The 18,129-nt window shown below is 26.0% G+C and overlaps 1 protein-coding gene across 4 annotated transcripts in view; it reads left to right on the plus strand.

Annotated features, from left to right (window-relative positions):
* The window catches only part of LOC107455121 (putative receptor-type tyrosine-protein phosphatase mosPTP-1), a 135,026-nt gene extending 117,270 nt beyond the window's left edge, over positions 1-17,756 (plus strand). Inside the window, exons 12-25 of one of the 4 annotated variants that reach the window (XM_016072582.4) lie at positions 407-486; positions 2,747-2,844; positions 4,452-4,545; positions 5,327-5,406; positions 7,182-7,316; positions 7,437-7,571; positions 7,658-7,809; positions 8,707-8,842; positions 10,334-10,492; positions 11,166-11,336; positions 11,952-12,080; positions 12,194-12,465; positions 13,615-13,750; positions 15,715-17,756. In XM_016072582.4, coding sequence (XP_015928068.2) covers positions 407-486; positions 2,747-2,844; positions 4,452-4,545; positions 5,327-5,406; positions 7,182-7,316; positions 7,437-7,571; positions 7,658-7,809; positions 8,707-8,842; positions 10,334-10,492; positions 11,166-11,336; positions 11,952-12,080; positions 12,194-12,465; positions 13,615-13,750; positions 15,715-15,843 — 1,906 coding nt within the window. In that variant the 3' untranslated portion in view covers positions 15,844-17,756. Of the gene's footprint in view, positions 1-391; positions 487-2,746; positions 2,845-4,439; positions 4,546-5,326; positions 5,407-7,181; positions 7,317-7,436; positions 7,572-7,657; positions 7,810-8,706; positions 8,843-10,333; positions 10,493-11,165; positions 11,337-11,951; positions 12,081-12,193; positions 12,466-13,614; positions 13,751-15,714 lie in introns of all 4 variants that reach the window. The other 3 variants (XM_016072580.4, XM_016072579.4, XM_016072581.4) reach the window with 3 other exon arrangements.
* The last annotated feature ends 373 nt before the right edge of the window (positions 17,757-18,129 follow it).

Raw genomic sequence — 18,129 nt, forward strand, 5'->3', positions numbered from 1 at the left:
GCCATATTCACTTCAATTGCCATTTTTGTGTGAATTTCAAATTTGCCCTTCAGATGTATGAAGAATCTACTTTTTAATCAGCAGTGTTTCCTGTTTAAAATAAAATTATTTGCAGAGCTATATTGTTTTAAACCCTTAAGCTTTTGTTTGATTTAACATGATTTTTTAAAAATTTTTCTTATTGTGTTTTGGAAATATATTTACCTTTTGTTTTATGGATGACAAGGTACATCAAGTTTATTTTTGCATCAAAATATTGCAACACTTGTATTTTTTTTCGGCTATTGTTTATTTTATGCTTTACAAACTTTTCTCTTTTGTTTATATTTCATTTTGCTTTATGTTTTCTTATTTATGCAGTAAAAATACAAGGTGTTAATCTGAATTACAGATTTCTTTGTTTTAGAAAATACTTTCAAGCAGCATATTACTACTTAGATGATCCTCCAAGAAAGCGTGTGACATCAGAAAACTCAAAAACTTTTGGTAAGTCCTTTAAAAAAATAATGTAAATTCATATAAAATTTAGGTAATTTACAATAGAATAATTATGTAGGAAACCGTTAAGGTTATATTTTCTTCTAACCGAACTAAACTAGCAAAAGGAAAGACATGCAAGGGAAAAATCAAGATATTTTTTTAATCATCATTATTTAACTTTCACTGAATAAGGCTACTCTAGATTTTTGTAAAATTTTTACCAATACAATTCTGCAATCAGAATTTTTTTCAAGACGGATTAATATCCTTGAGTAGCCTGTTTTTAGGTTTCTGATACATATCTTGGTATAATTTGCATAACAGAATTTTTTCAACATTTTCCAAATCTGTTACTGAATTTAAATAATAACAAAACTAAACTTTAAAAAATCTACACACAAACAACTGCACAGTACTGAATTATCTATCTAAAATTAATAACCTCATAATTTTAACATTTAACTTTTTTGAGAAAAATCCATGAAAATTCTAAAAATCATTGAACACCGATTCCCGTTCTCTAACAAAGTGACTCTTTAATTCAGCACATTTTCTTGAAAGGTATAATGATGACCAATGAAATTCTGTCATTAAAAGTTTTTTAAGAAAAATATTCTAAAATCCAAGATGGCTAGAGAAGAGGCTTTTTAAGACAGAAATGAAGGAAATTTTAATTGATAACAGTTCAATTAGTTCATGTTAATACCTAATTATGTATTTTAAAAGTTTTATGGATTAATGTTTAAGTTGATTGTTTTCTTTCTTTTTTTTTTTTTTTTTTTTGTATAATTCAAAATTGTTTAAATTCAATATATATATAAACTTCAGACAACTTTTCCTTAATACCTACCTTAATTTCATGTCAAAATTTATTTATTAGGACTTATATTGATTGTAAAAAATGATTGAGTGCATTGGTTTCAATTGCAAAACATTTTTTAGAAGAAACTGTTATATTATATTTCAATGAATTTGAGAAAATCAGTCTTGAATGCACAGAAATATATTTCACAATGGCCCTATTGCAAGACATTGTAAAATAAATTAGTGTTTCATCTTTACAACCAATGTTTACATGTTTGTAAACCTTAAAATTGTGTGTTTTAAAATTAGTGCTTACCTTGAAAACTTGTTAATATATTGTAAAATTTTAATACCTTTTAATTATTGCGATAGCAACATTTAAAATATATTCTCCAGATCTATCACGATTTCAGTAAATATCGATAATTATCGACTGCGATGAGTATCAATGATTACTGAAAATGATAAATGTCGATTATTATTCACAATGATTATATTGTGACTAACCAGTAAGTGAAACTCCATCCTCAAGGAAGAAGAAAACTTTTTCCTTTACTGCTGTGTTTGAGAGCTCAAGGACATTGGCAACTAAGTAGAGTTGAGCAAAAGAAATCGTCACGGTGATTTGAATCAATAAAAACAGTTCATTTAAGGGATTTGAATCAGTGGAAACTACTTATATTGATTTGAATCAGTGATTCAAACTATTTGATTTAAATCAGTAACTTATTAGAAGCAACTAATATATGGATTTAAATCAGTGAATCAATAGACTCGATTCACTTCTGATTTTTTAAAAAAAACAGATAAAAAGAATAGAGATATAGGACAATATAAATTATATTGGTCATGGAGAATGCATTTTTGTTTTTGAGATAGACATAACTGAATATTTCATAATGGAAAATTTTGTTAAGATAGTTCTTTTTACTTCAGTTTTTTTTACAATTAATTTATTAAAAATGGAAATTAGTTACATTGAAAAATATTGTAAAGTATCAATATATTCTGATGGTCTATCACAATATTAAATGTTCTGATTTCACCTAACACAAACTGCCATATTCTACCACAAGGCTCTTCAATCTTCAAGTATTTAGTTATGAAACTCAGATAGAATAAAACAATGGATTTGGTGAATAAGTCACTTAAAATTGGCATTAGATTCCTTTTGGAATTCTTAACCTAATAGATTTTTCCACTATTTGGATTTAATAAAACGTACCCTTCATTTTTATTCAATAAGATCAAGTATCACTTATGTAGACTGCAGGATAGGATACTTTTTGCTGACAGTGATTGTTAAAGATTTTACTTTTTGTACATCAATTAATCATTGTCCTATGTAGCCACTGCTATGTAGGTTCTTATAAATCAGACTTTTATAAGAATTCTAAAATGTATCAAAGCAGAATTTCTAATCTTTAATTCTTCTGTTTATAATATATCTATTCTTTTATAGGTGATAATGATAGCAATCCAATCGATGTTACTGCATGGCCTGATCATGTATGTAGCTTACACGCTGATGGAGATATAGGCTTTTCTAAAGAATACGAGGTAAATGAATTACTTCTTAATATTTTTAAATATAGATATCACATAATTTGAAATCTGAAAAGAAAGAAAGAATTAAGAAATTATTAAAAATTTTATTAGACTGGGCTTAGAAAAATACTGTGCGAACTGAGCTGCAAAAATTACTATTTTTAAACTTTATTATGCCCCGTTTGTTGGTAAAAAAGAAAAAAGCGTAATAAAAAAAGGCAAATGGAAAAAATATATAAGATGTATAAATGGAGAATTAAAATGTAAATAATAATAAAATTCAAAATTTTGATTAAATACGGAATAAACAATGAATATACCATCAAGTTGACCTCCATTATCCAACTAAATTTATCCTACATAATATAAGGGAGCAAATCCTTTATAACCTAATTACCTGTCTATCTTACATGTTGACTGCTGCAATAAATTAAATTTGTCTATTAGTGATATTGAATGCTATTCAAAATCCCTCATGAGTTGATGCGAGAAAAAAAAATTAAGAAACCTTCCATGTTATTATGTTATATTTTAAAACCTCACTAAATTGGTGAAATAGTATTAGAATTTCACCTAAACCCATTTGTTAGTGGACCATATGAAGAAACTATTTCATAATTTTTTTATGTACTATGTCTCCAAACATTTCATAACAAAATAAATTTTAAATGTTAAAAAGAATATAATATTAAGTTTTCTAATTGCTTAAGTTCTTGCGAGTTTATATTTTAAGAAATTACTTATTAACCCTTAGCACTCATGATTCTTTCAGCGTTAAAAAAAAGTTAAGATAAAATTCAGGTCGGTACACACTTACCAAACAATACTTAGAGACCATAAAATAAAGTGATTACTAAAAGTTTAAATAAAATAATTTTAACATTAAGAGTCGTAGGCATTTTATAGTTATCAGTGTTTAATGAGAGTCATCTCTCAAGTGCAAAGGGTTAGATGTCATATGTCACTAACAAAATATGTTGATTTGATTTTTTAATTAATCAATTTAAAGTTAATTTATGTAACAAACTCAGTGTTTCAGATCTAGGATACTGCAAAATAAAATTTTAAAATCAATCATGTTAAAAAATTTTATTACATTTATCTACATCTTGATTAGTGGTATATAAGAAATATATGAACATAACATATTAGAAATGATAAAAAACGACTCATTCCCCAACCACCTGCCTAAGTTGGCAAGTAGTCTACTTTACAGGTTTAACTGTAATTCTTTCAGTTTTCAGCTTATCATTTTAAAAAAGGAATATTTTCTTTGTAACAGAAATATAAAAATAGGTGACTTTTATTGTAAAAATATCTTTTACAACTTTGAATAAATCAAAAAAATGTTTACATTACATATTTACATAGTACATTAAACAAACCTTGTTATGAACAATATGTCCTATTCATCCTAATACTAATTTGCTGTAAATATAATTTCAGATTCTTAATTCGTGCAAATCTGAAATATTCCTTTTATGTGTGGATGATATAAAATTATACTATTTGTAAATGTTAATTTTTATCATTGAACCTTTGTTTTACTTCTATCTAAATATAATATTGGCCAAAAATTTGATTATTAACTGATATTTAAACATTAGTTGATCTTTCAGACTATCCAACAAGCTACTGATTTAGAGTTATCTTCAGAATGCTCACAGTTGATGGAAAACAAGAACAAAAATCGTTATGTCAATATTGTAGCATGTAAGTAGCAGTTTTTAAAACTTTATTTCAAATTTATTAATACTTTTGCCTCATTCTGTTAAAACTGTTCAACAGTTCTTAAATTAATTAAATAATTATTTAGGTATATATGAATTATTTAACGTAATTATTTTCTGATTACTAGAGTATTAATAATCTGATTACTAGAATAAAAGTTATCAGGTTTCTGTTTTTAATTTGCAAACTGCACTTAAATAATGCAGTTTTATCTCGATTTAGTATAACTAGTGTCAGCTTCTTTATATTACAAAACATAAAAAAAATAAGGAAATAAATATAAATTAAAAAAAACACTCTAAAAATAAGCTTCTTATGATATTGCATGGTTTTTAAATTTTTATTTTCATTGCTCTAGCAGCAAACATTTTCAACATGTATGAAAGTTTGTACAGGAAAAAAAAATCCAAAATAAAACCTAAGAAAAAATCCTATCAAAGTTTTTAAAAATCTAAAAAAAAAAAAAAAAAAAAAAAAAAAAAAAAAAAAAAACATTAAATTTTTAGAAAAGTTTACTAAGTTGTGATATTTAACAATAGTTTATTAACCTGCACAAGGATATATTTCACATTAAATCCTAGTAAAGATTTTATGAGCTCACTAGCATAGAACTTTATTATTGCTAAAAAGGTTTGAATCATAAATTCAATTTTTAAAAAAATGAGCTTTTAAGTTTAAATTTCTCCTGTTTTAGTTGAAAACAGTTTTGCACTTTAAAGGAACTTTTAATATTAATTTTTAATGGCAGCATCTCTTTTTTTAGATGATCACAGTCGAGTAATACTTAAAATACTTCCTGGTCAAAAGAAAACAACTGACTACATCAATGCCAATTATATTGACGTAAGTTAATGTTTTAAGTCATCAACTCTTAAGCCTGCTTTTATTGAAATATCAGTACATTCTTAAGATTTATTACTAGGAGAAAAATAGTGGATGTTTCTGTTATGTAATTTTATATTGTAATGAATATTTCAGATTAAATGAAAAGCAATTTTCTTAGCTAAGCCTAATGCACATATTTAAGTACTAAAGTATTGTTGGGCAGTATCTGATTTATCTTTTTGCTATTTGAACAAATGGAATTAACTCAGTCAAATTTTACAAAGACTTCAGCCTTGATGAACAAAGATAATTCTAGTTTCAAACCACTAAATGGAATTAAATAAATTTGGTCTAATATTGTTTGCAAAGACTTGTAGAATGGAAAAAAATTGATAAAAAAACTGACATTAGCAAATTTGAAATCAAATGTTCAGTAGACTACCCTTGAAAGATTTTAAAGGAGAGAAATATTTAACTACATAGTTTTATTAAAAAATTAATTGAAATCAATAAAAATCCTTATAAGCAACATGAAGAAAGTATGTTATGTTTTCCGTAATATCTTAAAAACATTTGTATATGTAATGAAGAACTGTCTGTTACTTAGTAGAAAAAGCATTAGTGCCATATACATAGGCAGGTTTACATCTTTGAACATTGAATCAAACAAATTGGCAACTATTGAATAATACATATAAGCCAATTTTCTGCTGTTTTATTTATTTTTCTACTAAATATTTTTACACTTTTATCTCTAAAAAGTTATTCCAGATGCTTTTGACAAAAAAGTATCTGCTCCATGTGGCATTATTTTACTTCTCTTTGATAGATATTCAGTAGATTGCTACCAAAACTTAATGTGCTCAGGGATACATGGTACTTTCCAGATGCAGGTACTTTCCATATTTAGGCATGGTGGTCTATATTTATCATTTCATTATGGATAATTCTGACTCTAAGTGATGGAAAGGCATACTTTATAAACACAGATATGCTTTCATTCTTTACAGAGGCTAGTAACAGGGTGCATAGCAGTCTTAAAAAATGCTTAAAGGTGTTTATTTTTGATTTACGTTTTTTAAAAGCCCTTAAAGGTGCTTTTTTGTTTGGGGTTTGCAAAATGTGCTTAAGTTTCGATTTTTATAAAAAGAGATTTTTTCTTTGCCATGTTGATTGTCGTTCTAAATTATAAAAAATTCATGATTTTCACAATTTTCTGGGCAATATTTATCAGAAACTAATTATTTATCATGATTACGTAAAGTTTTTGAATTTTATTGATTTTATGTTTATAAATTAAGAACTTTACGATAGAAAAAATAATTTTTATTGCTGCACAGATCCTAATTATAATTTTTTCTTTGGAAAGTGATTAGAAATATTTTTTGAGTGTTTAAAAAGTACTTAGAAGGTGCTTATTTTTTGTTGAAAAATCTGGCTACTCACCCTGAGTTACCTCTTTGATCATTTTCATCATTTTATCAGAACTCCTTTGTTATAGTTTGGTTTGATGTGAGTTCAGGTAACTTTGAGTAACTTTGAGTAATATCTTTGCATGCTGCTCTAAAACAGTTTCATCATTAGAAGACAACTTTTTTTTAATTCAAAAGAAACTTTAATAAAGTCTTTTTTTTTTTTGTTTAAATTAGTTAAAAGTGTCCAGAGTTAAATGTTTCTCTATAACATGTCACTAAATTGATTTCAACAAAATTTGTTACCTACTTTATCTCCAATTATTAAGTTGTAGCTTTGTCATTCTTAGTATTTTTTTATAATTTTTTTTATGTCTTTAGGGTTACAATGAACCGAATGCATACATTGGTACTCAAGGACCTCTTCCATCAACATTTGATGATTATTGGAGGATGATTTGGGAGCAAAAAGTTTATATCATCATTATGATAACTAATCTTGTTGAACGTGGAAGAGTAAGTATGAAAAAAAACTGTTGGCCATCATATTTTATTTTAGTAGGCTACACACTGTTTTGCCATTATGTGATTTACTTTTTCAGCTGTCATTAAAAATGTCTTTTCTTTTTCATTTAGAGAAAATGTGACATGTATTGGCCCAAAGAAGGTAGTGAAATATATGGAATTGTGCAAGTAAAACTAACTCAAGAGATTGAGCTAGCTACATATACAATAAGAACTCTTGTAATACGTAATCTTAAAGTAAAAAAAGTAAGTATTAGTTTATTTTTTAAATTGATATTAAATAATAGTTCATATTAAGTAAAATATTAAAAATTTCTGTTTCACTTGAACAGAAAACATCATCTGAAAGAACAGTGTATCAATATCATTATACCAATTGGCCTGATCATGGAGTGCCTGAGCATCCCTTGCCAGTTTTAAGTTTCATACGTAAATCTGCTACAGCTAATCCTCCTGGTGGTGGACCTATCATAGTTCATTGCAGGTAAGTTTTATATGTTTCTTAGTTTTTTATTTATTTACTTATTTCTTTGTTTATAAAATTCATTTTCACATATTTGCTACAACAGTATAACTTTATTTTTCATTTACATGTACAAAAATACAGAACTTACCTATGTGATAATAGTGATTTTTTTTTCTAAGGAAAAATTGATTAGTATTTTTAATAAATTTATTCCTGTTTAAGATATCAAAATGCTCTACAATGGCTTGGAGATTGTAGAAGAGGCGTGATTTTTGAGAAAATCAATATAGTGTTGAAAATAAGATAGCAAATCATTGAACGTGGTTTTTATTTTTTATGATAAATGGAAACAAAAAGTATTCTATCTGAACATATTGAATTGTGAAGATTTTGGAAGTAACATGGCTATTATAGCTTGCAAACAAAACTGGTAAAAAAAATCTGAAATTGATTCTCTTGGGAGAACAGTAAATATATTGGGTAAAAAAAATTAAAAGTTATTTATGGATTTTTCAAGAGAACGTTAATCACATTTATATTAGTTTATATATAACTTTTATTCTTGTCAATTTAAAACTAAATATTGGATGGTTACTAAATTTATTATTATTATAATTTTTTTAAGTTTTATAAACTAAATTATTTTAATATACTTGTATACTATAGTTTTTATTTTACAATGAGCCAAATATTTTGCATTAGGATGAATCAGGCTTAATGTTGCTTCAAAAAAGGCTTTAAAAAAATACAGTTCAATAAGAGAGTACTGCACTATAAGAGGTGAAACCATAATCTTGACGACAAATGTATCATAAAAAAGCTAATTCAGTTTTAATTAACATTGACTGCGTCTGAAAAAATGATTTTTTATGTAAATATGTTTAATTCTATGCATATATAATTTTTCTTTCATAGTGCCGGAGTTGGACGGACAGGAACGTATATTGTAATAGATGCCATGTTAAGGCAAATAAAACATAAACAGTCTTTGAGTGTTCCTGGATTTTTAAAGCATATTCGCCAGCAAAGAAATTTCCTTGTTCAAACTGAGGTAATTTTTAACATAATAAATTAGTCAATATAAAATAAAATCTTCGCTTTGTATTTTAATTTTTGGTTAAGCATTATACTTGAGTTATTTAACATTTTATAAGCATTTTTTAGTTTAATTATTGTTTTTAAATTATTTCTTCTGCAATTTTTCTTGAAAGAATAACAATCAATAGATTGTTCCTCATTTTAGTTTACACGTAAGGAAATAAAGTGCTTCAATAAGGCCTCCTGGCGACTTTAGAATTAAATTTTTTTATCTAGAAGTTTTCAGGACTACAATTAACATGATTAGATATTTATATACTCATGAAGAAAAAAAAATACCTAGTATGCTATGCATATTTGATTCAGTTGATGTGAAGTGGTCACCCTTTTATTTCTTTATGATAAGGACAAATATGTTACTGTCAGCTATTTCCCCATTACTTACTGTGAAAATTTTCCTGGTTATAATTGCAGGGTTTGTAGTTCTTCTGATGTTCCTGATAAAAATATTTTGTCATGAAATTTCTATCCTGATATTCCCAATTTTTTTATGTTTTCAGAATATTTCCTAAGAATACAAATGTGGATTTTTATAAAATAGATTCCAAGAATTGAATAGTAGGAATTTCTGATCCAAAATTTTTTTATTTTTAAATAATGTTTGTAAGAAAATAGCAAAATTTGATTGCTTTGATTTCGGGACTGTCTACCAATTACATATATGTTTCAGACATGTAGCCTAACCCCATTGTTTCAATTCTTTAAAAAGAAAGCAGTCAATTAACAGATTTATATTATCAAATTTTTATGATGATAAATTCATGGGTCATATACTTATTTATATTTTTAAGCAAATGCAGTAACAAATCTTGTAGCATGGAGTTTTGTAGTTTTACAATTATTGATTTGTCTTTTTTATCTGGTTGTAAAAATGATTGATTTCAATCAATGTAATCATATATAATATTTAAATGCTGAATTAAGGGGTCTTCCACTAAATTAATTTTGTACAAAAATGCTAAGCAGTTCATTATGCTTTCATTCTAAGATTATTGAAACCCTACTTTAAAATTATTCAAATAAGGAAATATTAAGCTGAATTACTAATTTTTATATTACCTATATTGCTATGAGAGAATATTAACTGATTGATACTTTTTTTGCAGCAGTACTATAACATGTTTCTGTTTTTTGATTTGGAAGTATAATGAGTTGTTCAGTATTGAAAAAAATTATACTAAAAACTGTTAAAATTTTGTTCTAAACAAATTAATTCTGAAATTAAAAAAATTATATTCTATTATTCTTATGCCGCAAAATTTGCCTTTATTACACTAAAGTAGAGCATATTATACTTTTTTAAGTTTTCCTTTTTTAAAAGTAGCCTGGTATATGTATACTGTTCTAAAAATGTCTTGATTTTCAACTAGTTTATTTTTTTTTGAAGAATTTTATTCTGATTTTCTCTTCTTAATAAGATATTTATTGACATTTTATATTTCAGGAGCAGTATATATTTATACATGATGCTCTGTTAGAGGCTATTGAAAGTGGAGAAACTGAAATTGCTGCACCAGAATTTTCTCAATACGTGCAGAAATTGAAGCTAACTACTAATGAAAATGAGAAGGAAACTTCCCTGTTGTTGGAAAAACAATTTAAAGTAAGTCAGAATCAATATGTGAGTTTCTTTAGATTATTTTTTTTAATTTCTCAATTAACAATATTTTAAATGAAAACACTACACTACTATTCAAAATTATCTTTACAATTTCAACAAATGGAAAAAAATTGACAGTTTTTAGATTTAAGTTTCAGAATGTCATATTATTGACACATCTTGCCTTTTATCAAACTCTTTTTTTCAACTTTGCCTTTAAATAAATTTATTTTTATTATCTTAATCATATATTTGCTTTCAATGATTTAAAGTGTGATTTTCCAAGATTTCTTAAGTTATAATTTTTTCCTCACATATATATTATTGAATTAATTAATATCTTTGATAAATCCATTTTATGATTAATCTTTTTATACTTTATTATTGCAGCTCTAAAAGGATATTCGGCATTTGATTTTAAAATTGTTTCAAAGAAATACAATTAGTTTTTGTTAAAAAAAAATAACTGCTCTTTAGATTAGCATTTTCAACTAACATTGATAATCTAACTCCAAAACATATAAATATTCATCTCATTGATTCAAAGAATCAATTTTTGTGTTTTTAACTAATTATCTTATATTTATATTACACCTTTGCAGAAGTATTACCTATGTATTAAATTGTATGAATGAGAAAATAACGATTTTTTATGACTCGTTTTTTCTAATTACAGCTTGTTACTTGCTTCAAAGCAAAAGATTTCAGCATTATATCAGCCACAAAATCTTGTAATAGATCAAAAAACAGGAACAGCAATATAATACCTGTAGAATCCTATAGAGTTCACATTACACCCAAACCTGGTAAAGATGGATCAGATTATATAAATGCTAGTTTCTTTCAGGTAAATAATTTAATAATATATTCTATTATAATTTGACCACACTTTTCCCCTCTGTAGCTCGCAACCGGTCAAGACTTAAGAGAGTAATTCAAATGCATGATAGAAATTTGAATAAAAAAAACAATGTTCTATTTATCTTGAATGTAAGTTAGACTGCAATATTATAGTTAGACTGCAAGCAATATTATAAAATATATATTTCTTCATTTACATTTTTTCTTTTTGCGCAGTTGCCTGCTGTCAAACTATCCAATTTAAAAAATATTCTTATTTTATTTATTAAAATTATTTTCATATCTATAAGTGGATTTCTACATGCCAAAAATATCTTGTTAAAATATTTCAATCTCCCAAAATTGTAACATATTTATCTATGCTTTCAAAGTTTCTTTTGTGATAAACTGTTGTAAGTATATTTTTTTGGTTGTAATTTTTGGGATTCTTAACATTTTAGAAATAAAAATTGCATCAAAACAATGCATCAAAATATTTTTGTGATCATTTCAGTTGTTTTGATTATTAAATTATTAGGCAATACAATTGAACAATATACTCTAATACTCTTGTTTTGTACATAATTTTATCATATACTGATTTATTGCTGTATTTTTTTAGGGATTTAACAAATTAAATGAGTTTATCATAACTCAACATCCTATGATGGACACAATTGCTGATTTTTGGCAGATGGTCTGGGATCACAACTGCCAAACTATTGTACTTCTTTCCGATGTGGATGAAAAGGTAAGGAAAACATGACAGCATATCAAAACATAAATACACATATTATTGAGTTATTGAAAATCGTTAAATTTTGTTATTTAATTCTTTATGAAAGTTTTTTTGTTTTGTTTTAGGAATATCCTTGCTTTTGGCCAGATGATGAAAAAGAAAATGATTATGGGACTTTTAAAGTAAAAATTAGTGAAGAATGTACTCAAGACTGCTATGTAACACGAGACTTTATACTTCAATCAATGCAAGATGATTATGAGGTCATTTGTCGAGTAGTTCAGTGCTCTGGGTGGCCAAAAAATTGTTCTCCTATAAGTAGTATCTATGATCTAGTCCATTTAGTTCAGGATTGGCATTTAGAGTATCAAAACGGTCCTATGGTTGTAGTTGATAAGTAAGTATTATATTATATATAATTGTTTTAATTATATTATATATAAACTTACATTTCCAAGCCATCAATTTGATTTACAATTTTCAATCTAATAATTATATAAAATGGAATGATATTTTGAGTTGTCAATTATTTTAATTTTCTTTTGATAAACTTTTCTGAAGTATAACGTCGGGTATTTAAAAATGTAATGTTATTTAGCACTATTTTAAAAATTTTTTTTAGTCATAATCATAAGGAATAAAAAAGGAATGGTGATTTGAAGGCAAATGAAGCAGTTATTGTAGTTATTCTGATAGATTTATGTCTGAAGTCTGAAAATTTGTTCAAAATTCTTGTTTGTGCTAGAACATAATGTCAGTAATATGCACTTTACTCAGTAGAAAATGTTATTAATTGGTTACAGATTTTTAATTTATAGAAAATGTTCCTAACAGGATAAAAATTTTAATTAGTAGAAAATACTACATTTCAAGAATTCCTACTTGTTGCAGATATATTACGTCAGTTTGGCAACCATAGTGGAATTAATTTTACACTGCATCTTTCAAGTCTGCAAAAATAAATTTCCCAAATTCACTTTCTATTGCTTTCTTCAAAATCATTAGTTCTATATCCTCACAAAAGAGTTATCTCTCTTAGACTTCTGCTAATCTGAGAAATGTTAAACTGATATAAAATAAAAAATTCGCAGCCAATGAGCAACTTTTTACAAAGAGTGTGCTCTTGGTACTGCTTGGCAGAACCTTCATCATGTGTCCCTAGAAATTTCCCAGTGTTTAATATTTTAGGCTACTGTGTGGTCCTGACTTTCTACTGGCAGATCTACATTATTTTGGAGTTGCTGACTCTTATAGCTGTATTTTGTGTAAAGAACATGTTCACATGAATGGCAGGCATCTCTGAAACTGTTCGCCTTGAAAGAGGCTTGCACTTCTTTATACTTTTTACACGCTGTCTAATCCTTGAGATGCTTCGTTCTTGTATTGGACTACTAGATTTATTATTTTTGATAGAGCAAATATAAGGACATAATTAACTTTTTGTTAAAAGAATTATCTGATTTTCATTGTGCGTCAGTTTGCACAATACAAAAAAAAATATATGTTAAATAGGCACACTAGATTTAATTTTCATATTTTTCCTTAGGTTTGGAGGTACAGAAGCAGCAACATTTTGCTGTTTGAACACTTTACAAAAGCAGCTTGAATTTGAAAATTCTGTAGATGTGTACATGTATACTAAGTTATACCACATGCGCCGACCAGGTATCTGGCAAACAAAAGTAAGTATAAACAAAGTTAAACACTTGCATAAAACACATCTCAGTTCTATTGCTAAGAATTTGTAAAAATGAAAAAATAGTCGAAAGGTTTTTTTTCATGAACTAATTATTAACGTTAGAGTTGCCCATTGATCGACATTAAAATAAATAGGAAAGATTCCTTTATTCAGTTAGAGTCATAAAATGCTCCCAAAATATTATATTCTAAAATACAAAAAAAAAAAAAAAAAGGATGGGAGTAAATTTAAAATTCTAAAATTGATTCTGGTTGTGAAGGGTGTAAATAAGATGGCAATTTTTTTATTATCTTGATTTAAAATAAGACCCAGTCCCTCCAAAAATGATTATTGCATGGCATTGCCCAACTTTTTCATTTGCACCAGTTAAAATCAACTATGTTATTTGATTATTTGAATGATCATTTTATTGATTTAATTTACAATATTTTGGCAAAAATTAACTGTCTAAAATAAAAGAAATTAAGATGAATTTAACTGTTCTTTTTCTTTAATATATTAATCCAGTATGTGCTTTCATATTATTTTTGGCGGTATATATGGGTCATTCTCACAAAAACAGTCATTTTCATGTCCCCAGTATATTTTATGTTTGTTTTACAGCTTACGAAAAAACAAAATTTTAGGTTATTAAAATATACCAACATGTCATTCCCTCACTTGTCCCCACTGCTGATTTAAAAAAGAAAAAAATTATTTCTGAATAAATTTTTTTTTTTTTACAAATTCGTGTTTTTTATTTCAGAATACTGAAATATAGAATTCAGAAAATCAATTTTAAATTTAATTTCTGATAAAAATATTAACACAGCACTATTTTAAACTTTGTCCCCAATGTTTCGCGTCATTCCCTCACAACAATGTTCTTATCATCTGCAATCTTCTTAGAATAAAAATATTTTAATAAAACTTCAGAAGTTAACAACTGGCATCATAGAACAAAATTGCAGTATGTTTCCATCTTCAACTTAAAGAAGCTGTGCTGTGAATAAATTTGAATGAATCAAACCAGGTAAAATTTTTAACATTTGTCATTCCCTCATGTCATTTTTTAGAGTAAAATAAAATACAACTTTATCGAGAAAGTGGATAATTATATGTTGCTTTCTTGTATGAATATAATGGTATGTGATTGACTTCAGAAATTAATTAGGCCTGACTGTTATTTTAAATTTTATTGAATTCGTCATTCCCTCACTAGTGTATAAAGTGAGGGAATGACGCTGAAGTGAGGGAATGATTCAAGATGAGTATATTATTAAATTTTTTTTTGTTCAATCGTGCCAGTCAATTTTATTTCCACACCTGTAAAAACTATTAAATATATAAGACTAAATTATAATAAATATTAGATATACTTAGTATTATCATTTTCAAACTTTAGGTAGATGTAACTTAGATAAAAACATGTATTAAAATAAAATATCATTCCCTCACTATTAGTGTCATTTAAATAGTGAAAATAATTAATTTACTTATTAATTAATTTGAAAAATAAATTAAAAAATTAATAAATTAATTAATTAAATTAATCAATTTATTTATTAAATTAATTAATTTATTTATTAAATTAATTAATTAATTATAATTTTAAATTAATTATTTAAAAAATTAATTAATTTAAATATTAAGTATAATTTATAGGATATATACTTTCTTTATAATGCCATTACATATTTCTATTAGTATAAAAAGTTTCAGAGCTTTTTATTCACTTTACTTTTTTGGGATTTTATGAACTGAAAAATTGACAGTTTTCGTGAGAATGACCCATATATTTATACATATAAATGTGTATACAGATATGTATATAATATATTTACTGTTTTCTCCTTTTTGTTTTAATATTTTTTTCTTCAGTTTTCAGTGTTCTTTCCTTGTTTTTTTGCGTGGTATCTTATATACATTTAAAATGTTTACTTATAATTTGTTTTTTTAATTTGTTAGGATGATTATTACTTTTTATATCATGCTGTGGACAAAGGATTGCTAGCAAATTATGAAGTTATACCAGCTTTAAATAGTCCAGTGACTAATGGGCATGTCCTTCCATTAAAAGAGGATTCAGCTATCTGAAACTTTCCTATCACAGTGTAAATATGCAATTTTTAACTGTATAATTTGTGTGCCTCATACAAAGTGGCAATCAGGACAACAAAACCTCGCTATTTTTAACTATGTGGAGGTCACTTTTTATTGTTCTGTACCATATTAACTTGTGATATAATGCATATTTTCTAAGTGACGATAGAAAGAATAAAGGTGACAATCTTGACAGATAAAGATCAGGGTAATATGTTTTTATGAACTACTTAAATTGAGAGAATGGTTAGTCAATTTGTCCAGTATCTCAATTAAAAGCTATGAATTTGTCATTTCATTTGTAATAGGTACTTAATCGCAATAGATTTGAGTGCAGATTTCATTCTTTTTTGTCTTTTTTTTCAAGATGTGGGATGAAAATAATCTTGTATGACAGATTTTTAAAAATATTAATCACGAGCATAATCTATATTCAAGCAAGTTACAATACAAGGCAATATCTATGATTTATATGCAACTTACAATTTTCTGATTTGCCGAATAAATTCTATTTTTGTTTCTTGTAAAACTATTGGATGAAAATTTACCATATATAGCACAAAAATTCTTATTATGATACTAAGAATTTTTTTTCTTATTTCTTCCTGAGTATCACATTACTCTACTTTACTTAAAGCAATTTAAATATTTTTTGAATATTTCTTTAATTTTTACTTTTGAATTTTTCAAAAGTGGATCTAGTATTTAATCTCTTCTGTAAATCAATATCTGTATCATTTATAAAAAAAATATATATAAATTAATATCAACTGATTAATATTAGTTACTGAAGTATATTCTTTATAAGTACTTACTCAGTGGCACGACAGCCCCTGAGGGCTAAAGCCTACTGTGCTCATCTTAGCTTTCTTGACCTTGGGCTCTGGAGTACAGGAGCAGATGTTCCAGTCAGGTGGTCAGCCGAACGCGAAACCCCCAGTGTTCTTTATAAGTAACACTTTATAAGTAACCCCCATTCTTTATAAGTAACACTTTAAATTAAAAGGTGTACTATTGTAAGGTTAACTAATTTGTTTTACTAATTATTAGATATTTTTAACTACAATAGATTTGGAAATAAACGGAAAATTATGCTAACTAATTTAAAAATGCTAAATATGACCTATTTTAATAAGCTACAACAAATTGCAAGTACTATTTAGGTTGTTGGTTTCATAGTACATATTCCTTGTTTTGATTCATTATAAATAATCGTTTTTTTAATGATAATGTGGAAACTTTATGTTTATACTTAGCATTCTATATGTATTTATGGGCTTGTTTTAAATATATATTTCATTTATATTTATACCATATTATATATATATCCTTTGGGGTTTCTAGTTTATCTATATTTTATTTAATTACAACTTTTCACCCTGTATAATTTATGCAAAATTTAATCATATGAGTTGAGTTTATTTCCCACATCTTGAAAATTCCCTTTTCTGCAATAATGATAAAAATTTTGCATTTTATTGTTATGTTTTCATTTAATATTCTCAGATAAATATCAAAACCTTTTTCATAAATTAATTGTAAAGAAATCCAACGCTTTAGCATTTGTTAATATTATATTTAAAAATTTAGTTTATACATTTTGTTTGATCTTTGTTACTTGGAAATGTAATTATGCAATAAACGTTATATATGAAACTTTCCATGAATAGTTAGTCTAGCTTCAAAATGTGTTGTATTGTTTTTGTGAAATTTGCTGTTGTAAAATCAAAAGATTGCACGTTAAAAGCCAACGCCTTACATTTGTTGTATGTTATTCACTATGTCTAAAACTTTAAAATACTTTGCTACTATCTATCAATAATTTTATAAATTTGTATAAGGTTTTGATGTGAAATTACTTTTATAGAATTTAGAAACCCTTTTATTTGTTGTTTGTCAAATTTTAAGAGTTTTTGCAACGTCTGATCGGTATTTAATGATATTGATATCATTTTGATTTTCTTTTCCAAGTAGTATGCCAAGTATATTTAAAAAACGAGGAAAAACTATATTAATTGAAAAACTAATCAGGAATAATGAATAGGTTTTTTGTTGAAATTAAAATATTTCTATTTTTCTAGGATTATTTATTTATTACCGAAATATTTTCTAATACTGTACATTTCTCTTTTTTTTTCCAGAAGTTTAGTGACATTAAAATCATTTTATTTCTTACATTCTAGTATTTAGGGATTTTGGCCAAAACAGATAAAACATGATTAATTGAATATCTTTTCATCATTTGAATTGTCTATCTTATAGAAATAGGAATTAATATAC

The sequence above is a fragment of the Parasteatoda tepidariorum genome, chromosome 12, assembly GCF_982258835.1.
Source record: "Parasteatoda tepidariorum strain Cologne lab strain chromosome 12, Ptep-v5.0, whole genome shotgun sequence".
Lineage (NCBI taxonomy): Eukaryota > Metazoa > Arthropoda > Arachnida > Araneae > Theridiidae > Parasteatoda > Parasteatoda tepidariorum.